Below are 16,553 nucleotides of genomic sequence, written 5' to 3'. Positions count from 1 at the left end.
ATCTCTGTAAAGTTTAGATAACAGTACAGTTGAAGAAGATAGAGAGGATGGAGAGAGAGGGGGAGGGAGGGAGGGAGGAGTGAGGGATTGAAGGAGGGTCGCTGATATGAGAGAGAGGGAGTGAGGATCGAGGGTGGCAGGCTGCGGTGAGAGATGAGGAAGAGGGAAAGGAGGATGACATGAGTGCTTAGGAAGGGGATATGAAGTGATGGAAGGAGGAGGTTGACGTTTATCTAACAAATGGTAAACAGAGGGAGTCATATAGTGAGAAATATGGAAGGAATTAAGGTGGCTGACGTGAGGGATAAGATGGAAAGGAGGAGGCGTAGAGGCAGCTAGGCAGCATGAGATGCCAAGACAACAATACAAGTGGAGAGGCAGCAAGGAAACATCCTGAGGTGAGAGGAAGAGCCAGGATGAAATGAACCAATTATGCTTTTTGCTGAGGGCAGCGTCTTACAGGAGGCGACCGGGTACTTTACTGTTTTGTCCGGATGATTGGAGAGGTCAAACTGGATGGCATGTTTTGTTGTGCCTTAATGATGTGTTAAGTGTCGTGGCGGAACTTCCAATCACGGCAGCGGAGGTCAGGTGATTTGTGCAGTATATCTTCAGGACCCCATTTACCAATTTATCGCAGCCAATTACGTTGTGAAATGGGCGGAGTTAATTGAGGCGTTGAGACCGTCTTGAGACCTCACTCCAGGAGCTTCTCTGAAGATCATCTGATAGAACATGTGAGATACATTTCAGTCTTATAAATGATTTGTAACACATGCCCTACCTTTTAGACGCATGCAGCTGCCAAATACAACACCTTCTAGTCATATACAACATCTTCTTGCCACATATATATATAATACGTTACAGACAAGTAATGTCTGTCCTTAACAGATATTGCTCCTTCCAACCAGATATTGCCCATTTCAGAAAGATATTGCTTCTTTGCACAACAAATCAGAGCTGTAGTAAAAATAAACTTAGGAAAAGTCAAACGAACCTCTGACTTCAAAGAAAACAAAGTGGATATCTGGCTGTAGAAGTGTCTGATTCTCCATCCTCTGGACTTGTGTATCCACGCTTGGAGACCTCACCTTCCACAGGACATATCCGCTAAGGAGAGAGTTCAATGCAGAGCGACAAAAATCATCCCATAACTAAGTCAGCCCTCAAACCAGGAACGACTGAGCGCCGCACGAATTGCAACACTTACAACCCAAACATGACTGGACAGATATCTCATCGAGACCTTTAAAATACTAACCAAATTGGAGGATATTAATTCAGGCCACTTTAAAAAAAAAAGTAAGATATAACGCCTACAAGGGCCAGTAAGATAAAAAGTAAGATATAACACCTACGGCCAGCTTCAAGTATAACAAACCAAGAATTAAGATAGAAAACAGGAGATACTTTTTCACCGTTAAGCGTTATAAATCCATGGAACCGCCTACCCGCTAAAGCTGTAAATGCCAAGTTATTAATTCACTTTAAAATGTGGATAGAAAAAAAATCATCGCGAACAATGAAGGAACCCTTAGACAAGTCCGTCGACTTCCCGTCCCTGTCGATTTTAGAGGGGGAGATAGAGGCTAGAGGATAGAGGTAAAGAGGATAGAGGCTCAGGCAAAGGTAAACTTTCAAGCAAATATTGCGCCTTCCATCTAGATGTTGTCCATTCCAGCCAGATGCTGCCATCCCACCTCGCTACAAACTGTTCCATCAGTGTATAGCGGTGAGGCGTACATCCGGCTCCAGTCTCCTCAGTGTAATTGTTGATGCTCATTTAAGCTTACTTTTTCGCGCTCTATTGGTAATTTCCTCTTGCACTTCTTCGTTGTCTTTATAGGAAGTGGTCAGGAAATGTTGCTAATGATGTTGTCATTGTTGTTTCTGCTGCCTGCTGCTGCTGCCGGCTGGTGCCTGCTTTGTGTTCCTGCAGCAGCAGACACACACACACACACACACACACACACACACACACACACACACACACACACACACACACACACACACACACACACACACACACACACACAGTATCAGCAAGGCAGACATCTCCCCTGTTGGTATAACTCACACTGTATTTCCTATTTCCATTTTTTCTCTTCGCCTGTGCCTCTCCATCCTCTCCCCCCTCCCCATAAAAATGAGGATGGGAGTAAAGATCCGCCTTTCCTCCCTTACCCTGCCCCTCCTTCCCCATCCCTCATCCACTCCCTCACTCCTACCTTCCCCCCCTCCCCATCAACCACAATACCACCGTTTCCTTCTCTCCTTCTAATCTCTTTTCCCCCTTTACATTTGTCTTCTTCCTCTTCCAGCTTTTTAGTTATCTACCTTCCCTCTCCCTTCCCTTCACACCTGTTACTCTCGTTTAGGATACTTCCTCTTCCCCTTCCACATCTTCCCCCTCCTTTCCCGCGCTTTCTTGCCAGCATGCCGTAACTCATTCCCTCTCCTATCCCCCCACCTCTTCCACTTCTCCTAGACCTTTCATACCATCCTTTAGGCTGAGTTTCATCCCGGGCGTCCCCCCCCCCCACCCTCCCATCCCAGCCATTCCCTTCCCGCGCCCTTCCTTTCCCAGCCCTTCAGTGCACTTTCGGTTTCATATAATTACCTTCCCAGCGAGGAATCATGCACGAACAGGTCGAGGCGGAGGAGAGTATTCCATGCAGTTAATTTCGCTATGTAAATTGTGCAACGCATGCAAATGAGGGAAGGAACGCGCAACCGGAGAAACGCAGAAAAAAATAATAAATTGTCCATCGTGGGTAGTGTGCCATGGGAGTGTGTGTGGGGCCCCTGGGCCACTGATGAGAGTGCCATGAATGTGTGTGGGGCCCCTGGGCCACTGATGAGAGTGCCATGAGTGTGTGTGGGGCCCCTGGGCCACTGATGAGGGTGCCATGAGTGTGTGTGGCCCTGGGCCACTGATGAGGGTGCCATGAGTGTGTTTGGCCCTGGGCCACTGATGAGGGTGCCATGAGTGTGTGTGGCCCTGGGCCACTGATGAGTGTGCCATGAGTGTGTGTGGGGCCCCTGGGCCACTGATGAGGGTGCCATGAGTGAGTATGTGTGTGTGTGTGGGGCCACTGGGCCACTGATGAGGGTGCCATGAGTGAGTATGCGTGTGTGTGTGTGGGGCCACTGGGTCACTAGCGAGAGGGGCCACTAGTAATAGTAATGGGTAATGGGGTTGAATGGTAGTCCTAGTGTAGAGTAACGAGTATGTCTGCTCACCAAGATCTCTTACAGTCTTGAGTGTCTGCACATATGGGATGGTTTGGACACTATTGACCACGTGTAAGGCACATCAATTGATGCTATTTTTGACTCACATATTTTAGATACAACTTAAGACCAGGAGAATAAATGAAATCACTTTTTATATGAAACTGTTAACATATATATATATATATATATATATATATATATATATATATATATATATATATATATATATATATATATATATATATGTCGTACCTAGTAGCCAGAACACACTTCTCAGCCTACTATGCAAGGCCCGATTTGCCTAATAAGCCAAGTTTTCATGAATTAATTGTTTTTCGACTTCCTAACCTACCTAACCAAACCTAACCTAACTTTTTCGGCTACCTAACCTAACCTAACCTATAAAGATATGTTAGGTTAGGTTAGGTAGGGTTGGTTAGGTTCGGTCATATATCTACGGTAATTTTATATCCAAAAAAATAATATTGACCTCATACATAATGAAATGGGTAGCTTTATCATTTCATAAGAAAAAAAATTGAGAAAATATACTAATTCAGGAAAACTTGGCTTATTAGGCAAATCGGGCTTTGCATAGTAGGCTGAGAAGTGCGTTCTGGCTACTAGGTACGACATATATATATATATATATATATATATATATATATATATATATATATAGGGCATCGTAGAGAGAATATCGTCGTCCAACCAGGGCATCGTAGAGAGAATAGAGGGTCTTCTGCCAAATATCCATAAGACTAAACCTGAAGACAGCACACTCCTTGGAGCTCCCCTGGGGTTGAAAGCCATCGATGAGGTCCTTGATAAGAAAATCGCCGACCTTAAGAGGATGGATGGGAGGATTGAGGATATTGATGCTCATGATGCACTCTACCTCATCACCAGATGTCTGTCCCTCCCCAGGTTAACCTACTTTCTGAGGTGTTCACCATCTTACAGTAGCCAAAAACTAAGTGAGTATGACCGGTTACTGAAATCAATGCTAGAAAAAGCCCTTAACCTCTCTCTCGATGACCTACAGTGGAAACAAGCCTCTCTTCCCGTAAGACTTGGGGGCCTCGGAGTTCGAACAGCAACGCAAATCGCTGTTCCAGCCTTCCTGTCCTCCTTATCAGCATCCGACGACCTTGTGAAGGAAATTCTACCTGACCACTTACATCAGCTGGCAGGTGTACATGATCCCAATTTTACACGCTGTGCCACAGAGTGGGCCTCTCGTGCAGGCCAATCACCTCAACCACCATCCCCAAAATCCCACAAGCAATCCAGCTGGGATGGTCCCATTGTAGACCAAGTTGCTGCAGAGTGCCTGGGTGCTGCAACAACACAACACGACATTGCTCGCCTCACAGCAGTAGCAGCACCACATGCAGGGGATTTCCTGTTAGCAACCCCAATGTCGGCAACTGGCACGCGTCTCACACCACACGCCCTCCGAATTGCTGTGGCCCTCCGCCTTGCTGCCCCAATCCACACCAGATATAGGTGTATTTGCGGCGAGGTGGTGGCTGACAGGTACGGTCACCATGGCCTACTCTGCCAAAGCACAGGGGGATGGCACTCGAGGCACAGTGAAGTTAACGACATCATCAAGAGGAGCCTCACCACAGCTGGATGCCCAGCTGAAAGAGAGCCCCGTTACCTAACGCCCCGTAACTCTGATGCTCTTATTGGTCGCCCGGATGGTATCACAGTGAACCCCTGGAAGAATGGCAAGCAGTTGGTATGGGACTACACGTGCGTATCAACCCTGGCTAACACCTACATTAACCTCAGTGTTGCACAACCAGGTGGCGCTGCCACCCACAGGGAAGCAGCCAAATCCCGTAAGTATAGAGAACTGGATCACCACTACAATTTTGTCCCCATTGCTTCTGAGACGCTCGGCGCCTGGGGTAAAAGTGCTACCAGTTTTTTGAAGGAACTGGGTTCTAGGCTCATTGAAACAACAAGGGACCCGAGAGCTGCAAGCTTTCTTTTCCAGCGCCTCAGTGTGGCGATACAGAGGGGAAATGCGCACTGCATCCAGGGTTCCTGCCCGCCATCTGAGGAGCTGGAGGAACTCGACAACCTATGACAACCATCTTTGTAACCCATATGTAACTCCTTTTTTGTAACAAAGTTCAAATAAAGTAAATATATATGTGTACATACAAAAGAATGGGGGTGGTAGGAGAAGATAATATTAGTGTTCAGTGAGAAACCACAAGGTCTCCTCTGAATACTTTTTATTTTCTTCTCCGAGGCTATGGGTCCCCACATTGGCACCAGAGGTGGTACCCTCACAAATTAAAAAACCTATATATATATATATATATATATATATATATATATATATACATATATATATATATATATATATATATATATATATATATATATATATATATATATATATATATATATATAAATATATATATATATATATATATATATGCGAACAAGCCTGAATGGTCCCCAGGACATATGCAACTGAAAACTCACACCCCAGAAGTGACTCGAACCCATACTCCCAGAAGCAACGCATCTGGTATGTACAAGACGCCTTAATCCACTTGACCATCACGACCGGACATAATGAGGTGATAGCCGAGGCTATTTGAACCTCGAACCTTGAACTAGTTATATATATATATATATATATATATATATATATATATATATATATATAAATATATATATATATATATATATATATATATATATATATATATATATATATATATATATATATATATATATATATATATATGCAAGGACGGGTATTCAGGTCAACTTCAGAAATGGATTGACGGGTGTACAAGTCAGCCAAAGACTCGAAGGGACGGGTGTACAAGTCAACTCGAGACCACGATTGAGCAGGTGTACAAGTCGTTTCTTCCTGTGAAAGCCGGTATCCAGGACTACAACTAGCGGAGTGCCGTGACAGCACAACCTGTCCTCCTGCAAAGAACGTCGTCGCATTTCGCTCGTATGCGTTACATAAGGCCAAAAATTGTCGTACTAGAAAATGGAAGCGGCTCGCGAAAGTAACGTACTGTCCCGTTTTCTGTTTTGGGTCCTCTGGTAGGTTAGGAGAGGGCACTTTAAATTGACCGTTTTCGTGACATTGGGAGTTACAGTCCCGCTCCTGTGCTAGGTAAGTCCACTACGGGCTCACCATAGCCCGTGATACTTGGAACGTTTTGTTCCCAATAGCTGAATCTTTAACAACATTACATTGGGAAACCTTAAGAGGAGGGGCTGCTTGGCAACCCTGCGGCTGTGGTCACAAAGACATCTTCAGAGAATGGTCGAATGAATAAGGACAATAATTTACGGACGATGTTCAGAACATGAGCAGTTTCACTATCTAGGGTTCAGCTCCAGCTGCGGCCAGAACACGTTGCCGTGAGTGGGGGCCGAGTGTCTTTGGCCTTTGAGGGAAGGATAACACCTCATTCGCATCTCAGTTGACCAGAATAAATAAATAAATAACTCGCTGTTAACCATTTATATCATGCAGACGAGGAGTCACAATAACGTGGCTGAAAAATGTTGATCAAACCACACACTAGAAATTGAAGAGACGAAGACGTTTCGGTCCGTCCTGGACCATTATCAAGTCGATTGTGACTTGATAATGGACCGAAACGTCGTCGTCTCTTCACTTTCTAGTGTGTGGTTTGGTCAACATTTATATCATCCTGGCTCAAGGAAGGTGATGAACGTTCTTCACGTCCAGCGACAAGGAGGCAGACGTCACCACCGACAGTCTCTTAATGCACAATAAGGCGTTGGCTGGAGAGGCTGACTGCTGACCTATTTGTGTTTCTGATCATGATACGCGACACAGAAGTGCTGCGCCTACTTTACCAGGAAGAAAAATAATGGAACTCAGACTTAAGAGATAAATCTGATACTTATTTGCAGTAGTAATGAGCTCATCATTAAGGAAACCTCTTGAGAGCTGTAGGACCAGTGCAAGGATCAGTAACCCCCTGCCACGCTCACCAAGGTGTGAGCCTATTGGATCACTAACTTCTGCCAGGCCCATCAGGATGTGAGCCTATAGGATCACATAACCCCTGCCAGGCCCATCAAGGTGTGAGCCTTTAGGATCACTAACTTCTGCCAGTCCCATCAAGGTGTGAGCCTATAGGATCACATAACCCCTGCCAGTCCCATCAGGATGTGAGCCTTTAGGATCACTAACCCCTGCCAGTCCCATCAGGATGTGAGCCTATAGGATCACATAACCCCTGCCAGTCCCATCAGGATGTGAGCCTATAGGATCACATAACCCCTGCCAGTCCCATCAGGATGTGAGCCTATAGGATCACATAACCCCTGCCAGGCCCATCAGGATGTGAGCCTTTAGGATCACTAACCCCTGCCAGTCCCATCAGGATGTGAGCCTATAGGATCACATAACCCCTGCCAGTCCCATCAGGATGTGAGCCTATAGGATCACATAACCCCTGCCAGTCCCATCAGGATGTGAGCCTATAGGATCACATAACCCCTGCCAGGCCCATCAAGGTGTGAGCCTTTAGGATCACATAACCCCTGCCAGTCCCATCAGGATGTGAGCCTTTAGGATCACTAACCCCTGCCAGGCCCATCAAGGTGTGAGCCTTTAGGATCACTAACCCCTGCCAGGCCCATCAAGGTGTGAGCCTTTAGGATCACTAACCCCTGCTAGGCCCATCAAGGCGTGAGTCTCCCCTGTACACTCGCCATAGTAAAAGTCACTGGTGCTGTTTTGCTCAAGACAGATTTCAATCTGGTGAAGATATATGAGGTCACTGCTCATGAAGGCGAGATCATGGAACCCGGAACCGACTATATATAATTTGTCTGCGTGGACGCCCTCAACAACTGTGTCCTGAACACTTTCACTGACTATGTCGCCAGCACAGCTAAACAGTGATGGAGTAGTCCCCCAGCCACTTGGCATGACCGGTACAGGGACGGCCTCGCGAACGCCGGCCTTCCAGGCCGGCGTTCGTTCTCCGGTACTCCATGTGAGTACCGGAGGGAGTTTAGCGCTCATATTTTAGTTTTGTTCAGGCGAATGAGAGTTTAAGGCGCTTAAGTTTAGGGGGGGAGCTCCAGTCCATCACTCCTTCCTCCTATCCCAAATCCCATCCCGTTCTCTTATCCTTTCCAAGTGCTATATAACCATGCTTCCTCAGCACTTTCCCCTACTGTTAATTTCCTTTCCATTTTCCTCAATATCCCTTTCCCACTTTAATCTACCTCTCCCATCCGACCAACAATAACAGTGAACCGCGTTCAACTTGTCCACCATGAAACGCTAATTAGGGAAGCAGCAGACCAGAAGAAACCCCCCGGATGTGGATATGTAACCCCCCTCCCCCTTCCCCTCTTTTAGTTGATAACTGAATGATAAACAGGGGCTCCAAGGCAGCCAGTGATCCGTTTCAATTGTTGCAGCAGAGTCTGCTGGAGGGAGGTGCGTGGTTATGTTCACCAGGGTCTGCTGGAGGGAGGTGTGTGGTTATGTTCACCAGGGTCTGCTGGAGGGAGGTGTGTGGTTATGTTCACCAGGGTCTGCTGGAGGGAGGTGTGTGGTTATGTTCACCAGGGTCTGCTGGAGGGAGGTGTGTGGTTATGTTCACCAGGGTCTGCTGGAGGGAGGTGGGTGGCTATGTTCACCAGGGTCTGCTGGAGGGAGGTGTGTGGTTATGTTCACCAGGGTCTGCTGGAGGGAGGTGTGTGGTTATGTTCACCAGGGTCTGCTGGAGGGAGGTGTGTGGTTATGTTCACCAGGGTCTGCTGGAGGGAGGTGTGTGGTTATGTTCACCAGGGTCTGCTGGAGGGAGGTGTGTGGTTATGTTCACCAGGGTCTGCTGGAGGGAGGTGCGTGGTTATGTTCACCAGGGTCTGCTGGAGGGAGGTGTGTGGTTATGTTCACCAGGGTCTGCTGGAGGGAGGTGTGTGGTTATGTTCACCAGGGTCTGCTGGAGGGAGGTGTGTGGTTATGTTCACCAGGGTCTGCTGGAGGGAGGTGGGTGGCTATGTTCACCAGGGTCTGCTGGAGGGAGGTGTGTGGTTATGTTCACCAGGGTCTGCTGGAGGGAGGTGTGTGGTTATGTTCACCAGGGTCTGCTGGAGGGAGGTGTGTGGTTATGTTCACCAGGGTCTGCTGGAGGGAGGTGTGTGGTTATGTTCACCAGGGTCTGCTGGAGGGAGGTGAGTGGTTAGGTTCACCAGGGTCTGCTGGAGGGAGGAGCGTGGTTATGTTCACCAGGGTCTGCTGGAGGGAGGTGAGTGGTTATGTTCCCCAGGGTCTGCTGGAGGGAGGTGTGTGGTTATGTTCACCAGGGTCTGCTGGAGGGAGGTGTGTGGTTATGTTCACCAGGGTCTGCTGGAGGGAGGTGAGTGGTTAGGTTCACCAGGGTCTGCTGGAGGGAGGAGCGTGGTTATGTTCACCAGGGTCTGCTGGAGGGAGGTGAGTGGTTAGGTTCACCAGGGTCTGCTGGAGGGAGGTGAGTGGTTAGGTTCACCAGGGTCTGCTGGAGGGAGGTGTGTGGTTAGGTTCACCAGGGTCTGCTGGAGGGAGGTGTATGGTTATGTTCACCAGGGTCTGCTGGAGGGAGGTGTGTGGTTATGTTCACCAGGGTCTGCTGGAGGGAGGTGAGTGGTTACGCTCACCAGAGTCTGATTTTATACAAAAAAAATGATTATTGAGAGAACACAGGAAAAAGTTCACTTCCTAGAGGCTGTAGATGTCCTCGAACTCCTCCGACGCCGGGCAGGAACCGAGGACACAGCGGGCATTCCGCGCTGAAAGAGAAAACTTGCTGCTCTAGGGTCTCATGTAGTGAGCTTGGAACCAAGATCCTTAAGAAACCTTCTTGCTCTCTCTCCCCATAGGCCTAGGGTCTCAGACCATATTGGAACGAAGTTGTACCGATGATCTAATTCCCTGTACTTGGCTGACTTGTATCTTTCTCTGTGTGTCGCCGCGACTCCTGCTTGGCCGGCAGAGAGGTTGATGTATGTGGTTGCCAGGGTGGATACGCAAGTATAGTCCCATGCCAACTGTCTGCCACCCTTCCACAGGTGCAGTGTGATTCCGTCTGGTCGGCTGGCAAAGCTAACAGGAGTCACGGTTCAATAGATTGCGGGGCTCTCTCTCCGCTGGACACTGAGCAGAGGCAAGGCTTCTTTTAGTGGTGATAATGATGATGAGTGTATATATATATATATATATATATATATATATATATATATATATATATATATATATATATATATATATATATATATATATATATATTTTTATATATTTATATATTTATATATATATATATATATATATATATATATATATATATATATATATATATATATATATATATATATACACACCTCGTTAAGGACGCCACCACTCTGGCTGTGGGTTAATGATGCGGAATACGCAACGCAGCTCGGGCAAATTGCGTAATCCAATCCTCCGTAACCACAGAGGTATTCCGATGCTCTGATGGACACATTTCTGCGCCAACATTTTTATATCTCCTTGCGGCAGTATGCGCGCACTTAAGTGTTCTCTGTGATGTCATAAATCTCGTTGAAAAGTGAACTTAAAAAATAATTTCTGGGAATTTCATTTGCTTTAATATTTCCTGTGGTTGATGCAGATTTCTGGGTACCGGTAATTTGCGGGTATATTAAAAAAATATATTATACTTTTATACCCTTAATGCTATGTTTTTCATTGTCTGTTATAATTTGGGCAGAATCACTGGTAATGATGCATTAAATATCACAGCTAGCTTTAAGGCGTTTGTTTTATAGTAAGTAAAGTCTAAAAAGATAATTATTTCCCGAAAGACGGATAATTAGACGCTACACTTTCTTAAAATCATTGCATGCTCATGGCTCCTCTGTCTTACGCCAGCTTCTTCGTCTTAATCAGATTATTATCATAACTTATCACGTTGGATATAAATTATCATATGGGGTATATCTCATCATATGGGGTATAACACTGTCAGATTGGGGTATAACTTATCATGAGGGAGTGAAACTTATGAGGTGAATTAGTTATGAAGGGAATTAGTTATTATGTTGAGGGTTTAACTTACCAATTGAGAAAAGATTTGTGCTGTTGTGGCTTAGTGGGTCAAGGTGCACTTCTAAGACTCACCTTAACGCTGGTTCAAATCCCCCAAGCGGCTTCAACTAATTTTCTCATATGAGATAGAATCCATCAGTTGAGATCTGTGTTATCATACTGCCATAACTTATCATGTAGGGTGGATAACTTCTGTTCGTATCATACGTTGTATAACTTTCCGTGTGGGATTATGTATATATATTATATATTGTTATCTTAATCATGTAAAATATATTTAGTATAGTTATCTGTCATGTGATTATAGGTGTAATGTAGGGGAATAATTATCATGGAAAGATATGCTATAATTATCTCGCCGGGGAATCATTCAGTGGGTATAATTGTTATATATTATCTTGGAATATAATCATTAGACAAGAGCGCAAGTGGGCGGCGATGTTTCTATAACAATATTATTATAGTTATGTAGTTGTTATTACGGTATGATGATCATGGTGATCATTATTATCACATGAACAAATCCCCCGCAAGCACAACTAGGTAAGTACAATAGGTAAGTAAACAATTGCCCTGCATTAACTCTTGAAAGATTGGCTGGCCACCAATACTTAACAATTCGCCTCTATTCACCCAGCAGCAACTGAGGTTGTAAACCGCTTGTGAAAAAAAACATTAAGCTTAGCTAGCAGGAGTCTAGACGTCGTCTATTCCTGTACCCATCTGTGAAAAAAAAGAGTCATACTGCAGTTGGATGGAGAACACATTAGCAAGAGAGCTGAGAAAGGATTCGGCATCTTTTGAGATGCCGAATCTCAATAGGGATTCAACATAAGTACAAGAAGCAACATGAGTATATATTCTGTCAGTTATTTGCAAACTTCTCAGAGGTCGGTGACTTTTGTAACACAGGATATCGTAATTTGCATAATTTAGGAGGTTCAGTCCACAATAACAATAATTAAAATGTATTTATATTTACGTGTACTACTCTCACTTACCTGTTACTAAACCAAACGCCACGTTGGGTTCCTTCTCGATTCAAAATGTAGAATTTAGGGTTCGAATCCCGAACTGGATAGAAATGTGTGGGCAGGTTCCCAATCACCAAATGCCTCTGTTCATCTAGCTTTAAATAGGTACTTATGAGGTAGTCAGTTTATTGAGGGGTTGCATCCTGGGAAGGGTCGTAGTTCGACCTTTGGGGACCTCGATATAAGCCTGACCTGTATATACACAGGCTGCCTGTCCCCCAGACAAAATTAACTATTATTAGTGCTATTATTCTTATTTGCTATAAAAATCTTGAATAAAATTAATATTCAATATTAAAAAAAATATGTATAATATAAACTTATAGCCAGTTCAATAATTTTTTCCGTTTATTTGAACTTTCATTATTTTATAAAACTCAGCCTTGATAACATCAGCCCATTGACACCTTAAGTCACTAGTACCAAACATCAATGGCACAGGATATATATATATATACATATATATATATATATATATATATATATATATATATATATATATATATATATATATATATATATATATATATATATATATATAGACTGAACTCTAAATGACCGGGCCGGGACTCGGACCCATATATCCCTATAAATGCGTTATCCTTTTGCTTTAGTATACTATGTTTAGGACTAAAGCATACTTGTTGGTTGGTCAGTATGCTATTATGGTGGGTATAATAACCCCTGCAGAGGATGATACAGACTTTGAGCCCAACACCAAACCACACAATTTGCGACGCGACCCAGGGCGTGGCTGAGCCTCCATCCTGGCGGCTCTATTCTAACCCAAACAGGAAAAAAAATTAAACTCCGATGAAAAAGGCATAATCTCTGTTTTTATTAGGACACAAGCAGCATCGCAATAACTGGCCTTCGCAGTATGTACAAGGCTTTATATACACAAACACATATACACACATAAATAGTCAAAACCGCACTCTACATAGACGCAACACATCACTCGGGCGCTAACACAACTAAGCTATCCTCTTGGAAAGTAGGATATTATATATATATATATATATATATATATATATATATATATATATATATATATATATATATATATATATATATATATATATATATATATATATATATTTATTTATGCTATACACAACCATGTGGATTTTTTAACGTTGCCAATAAGGCTCAACTTCCATGTAGGAAGGTGAGCTTTATTGGGTCTTGAGTATAAGAGGCTGCAGTGAGCCTCTATTATATATTAAATTTCAGAGAGAGAGAAAATCTGACTCGCTTCAGGTAGGACTCGAGACGGAATCGAATGCCTTTGAAGCACAATAATAATAATAATAATAATAATAATAATATAACATTCTTTTATGTATAGATAACTCTTATTTATATGTTCGTTTTATTTTGGCCATAACCTAATGAGGAGAATTCTGGCTTTATATATGAAATATCATTAAGTTTACCTGTTAATGATATTTCTGCCATTCATTGATGGGATTGCACGTTACAGGTACATCATTACAGGCCTCGTACCTTGTTTAATACTCGGTCTATTATTTGCAATCTATTACAGGGCGACTGCCAGTAGTTTTTTTCCCAAGTCCAATCAGTCCGTTCGTATTCCCAACACACCAGAATTCACCTTTTTTATTTTTTTTTCATTTTTTTTTTACATTTTGTGACTCAGAGTATATGCCTAGGTGGCCGAACTCTTGAACTCACAATAAAACCTTCTGTATCCGATGATTTGAACTTTAAATCACGTATCACTGGGGGACAGGCGGACGGGCAGTGAACTACCCTCCGGAATGCCTGTCAACATTCCTGACGGATGCGGGAGGCGGCGTCCCATCCCGCAGACTCCGCCTGACAGCTTGTGCGAGGGAGGTCTGTGGCCACGGCAGAGAGAGACAGACAGACACATGTGGACAGGAGCTGGGGGACGGGGCGACGGATAGGAATGAACACCGGCGGTAAGGGACGGAAAGTATCCGCGATTCTGGACGGAGTGTTTGTACCATAGTCTTCATGTGCTGGACGGGCCGGGGGGGGGGGGGAAGGCTGTGTCACGGTCCGGGTGGTGACACAGAGGCTTCAGGACTATGCCACGGATCATGAGGGCTGGGCCGCCACGGCTCTCGCTCATCACGCCTTAGTTGTGAGGTCCACGGCGGCCGTGGAGGTGGGCACGGAGGTATGGAGAGGCGACACGGGCGGGGATACGGGCGTGGCGGAAGACTGGGGCGGCAGGAGGCGCTGACGCTTGATGCTGAGGTCGATGGGCGCGTCCTGCTCGGGCGCGGGGGCGGCTTCCCACGCCCGCGGGCTGAGAGTGTGGGCGTGCGTGTCCCCCAGGGGAGACACGGCCAAGCGTTTCCTGGGGTAGGGGAAGGCCAGGGGCGGCGGGGGCAGATGCGGCTGGAAGTCGAAGGGCGTCCGGCTGGGGGAGCTGGTGGCCCTGGGGCTGTGGGAGGAGTGCTCCTTGGGCGGGCTGGGGGGCGGGCGGGCGGGGCTGGGCGGCACCAGGAGCGACGGGGCGAGGGCGGGGTAGATCATGGGTGGGTAGAGGCGGGAGTAGAGGTGGGAGGCGTGCAGGAGGGAGAGGCCAGGGTGGAGGCCGTACAACGACAGCCCCCCCGCCGTGCTCATCATCTCCCTCCGCACGCCCTCGCCGTACCTGTCGCCGCCCCGCCCCACCACGCCCTCGCCGTACCTCTCCCCACCCCGCCCCACGCCCTCCCCGACGCTCATCTCCTTCGGCGACGACGTCCGACGCGGCTCTATGTCGACGCTGGTCTCCGACAAGCAGCTCTCGGGGGAGGATAGAACCGGCGACTCGACTTTGGCCTCATCCTCGGACTTGGCGGGAGAGAGGGCGGGCATGGAGGCGGGGGAGAGGGACATGGACCCGGCCAGGGCCCCAGGGAAGGGCCCGCCTCCGCCGCCCCCGCCCTCCAGCCCCTTGTTCAGCTGCGTCGCCTGCTCCTGCAGCAGGCAGTGGATCTTGAACCAGTTGGACCGTCGCCCGTACCTGCAGGACAATACACACGGCATTAAACATACAATTACGAGATTGTCATGAACTAAACGAGACTCCATATGAGCGTCTAGTGAGGTTAGGTTAGGGAGCATAACTAGCCTCGCTAGCCGCGTTAACTAATAACTAATTATGAATTATCTCGTAGGGAATAAAAGTGTTTAACGTCGGCTTCATTTTGATAACGTTTCAAAGTTTAACTATTCAAGTGTTTCAAATTGAAACATTTCACTGTTTCAAATGAAATTTAAAGAATATGCTCTATTGTATATGATGTAAAATCTCTCATATTTGTTCATAGCAACACCAGTCATTTGGGACGTACTAATGACAATTTCGTGATCCAGAAAATGCAAGCCACTTTAATTGAAGTTAAAACCCTATCATCACTCAACACTGCAATTGTGACTGATTGTTAGAAAAGATTAGTTTTCACAATAAACACAATTTAAAGTTTATCTCTCAAGTTTTATATATATATATATATATATATATATATATATATATAGGGGGGTACCACCACTGGTGTAATTATAGGGACCCACAGCCTCAGAGAAGGGAACACAGAGCACTCAGGGAAAAACTTGACATTTAACTCTGAATACGAAAGAGTGTTCACTTCTCCTACCACCCCCTTTTTTTTTTATTATGATGTACACTTTATTATGCAAGGTTATACAGTTACATATCTGATTTTATACAAAAAATGAACATTAAGAGGACACAAGAAAAAGTTCGCTTCCTAGAGGCTGTAGATTTCCTCGAACTCCTCCGACGCCGGGCAGGAACCGAGGATGCAGCGGGCATTTCCCCTCTGGATCGCGACACTGAGGCGCTGAAAGAGAAAACTTGCTGCTCTAGGGTCTCTTGTGGTGTCAATGAGCTTGGAACCAAGATCCTTAAGAAACCTCCTTGCACTCTCACCCCATGGGCCTAGGGTCTCAGACCCTATTGGAACGAAATTGTACCTTTGATCTAATTGCCTGTACTTGACTGACTTTTGTTTTTCTCTGTGTGTCGCTGCGGCTCCTGCCGTGCCGGCAGAGAGGGTGATGTATGTCGTTGCCAGGGTGGATACGCAAGTATAGTCCCATGCTAACTGCCTGCCACCCTTCCACGGACGCAGTGTGATTCCGTCTGGTCGGCCGGCAAA

At 45.7% G+C, this 16,553-nt stretch overlaps 1 protein-coding gene across 2 annotated transcripts in view; it reads right to left on the bottom strand.

Moving 5' to 3' along the window:
• Positions 1 to 13,203: 13,203 nt before the first annotated feature.
• LOC123745271 (protein embryonic gonad) overlaps positions 13,204 to 16,553 on the bottom strand; it is a 42,561-nt gene continuing 39,211 nt past the window's right edge. For both annotated transcript variants that reach the window (XM_045725623.2, XM_045725624.2), the window contains one exon: positions 13,204 to 15,394. In XM_045725623.2, coding sequence (XP_045581579.1) covers positions 14,509 to 15,394 — 886 coding nt within the window. In that variant the 3' untranslated portion in view covers positions 13,204 to 14,508. The remainder of the gene's footprint in view (positions 15,395 to 16,553) is intronic.

Source organism: Procambarus clarkii, chromosome 44 (assembly GCF_040958095.1).
Source record: "Procambarus clarkii isolate CNS0578487 chromosome 44, FALCON_Pclarkii_2.0, whole genome shotgun sequence".
Lineage (NCBI taxonomy): Eukaryota > Metazoa > Arthropoda > Malacostraca > Decapoda > Cambaridae > Procambarus > Procambarus clarkii.
This window is presented reverse-complemented; position numbering and strand designations above follow the sequence as displayed.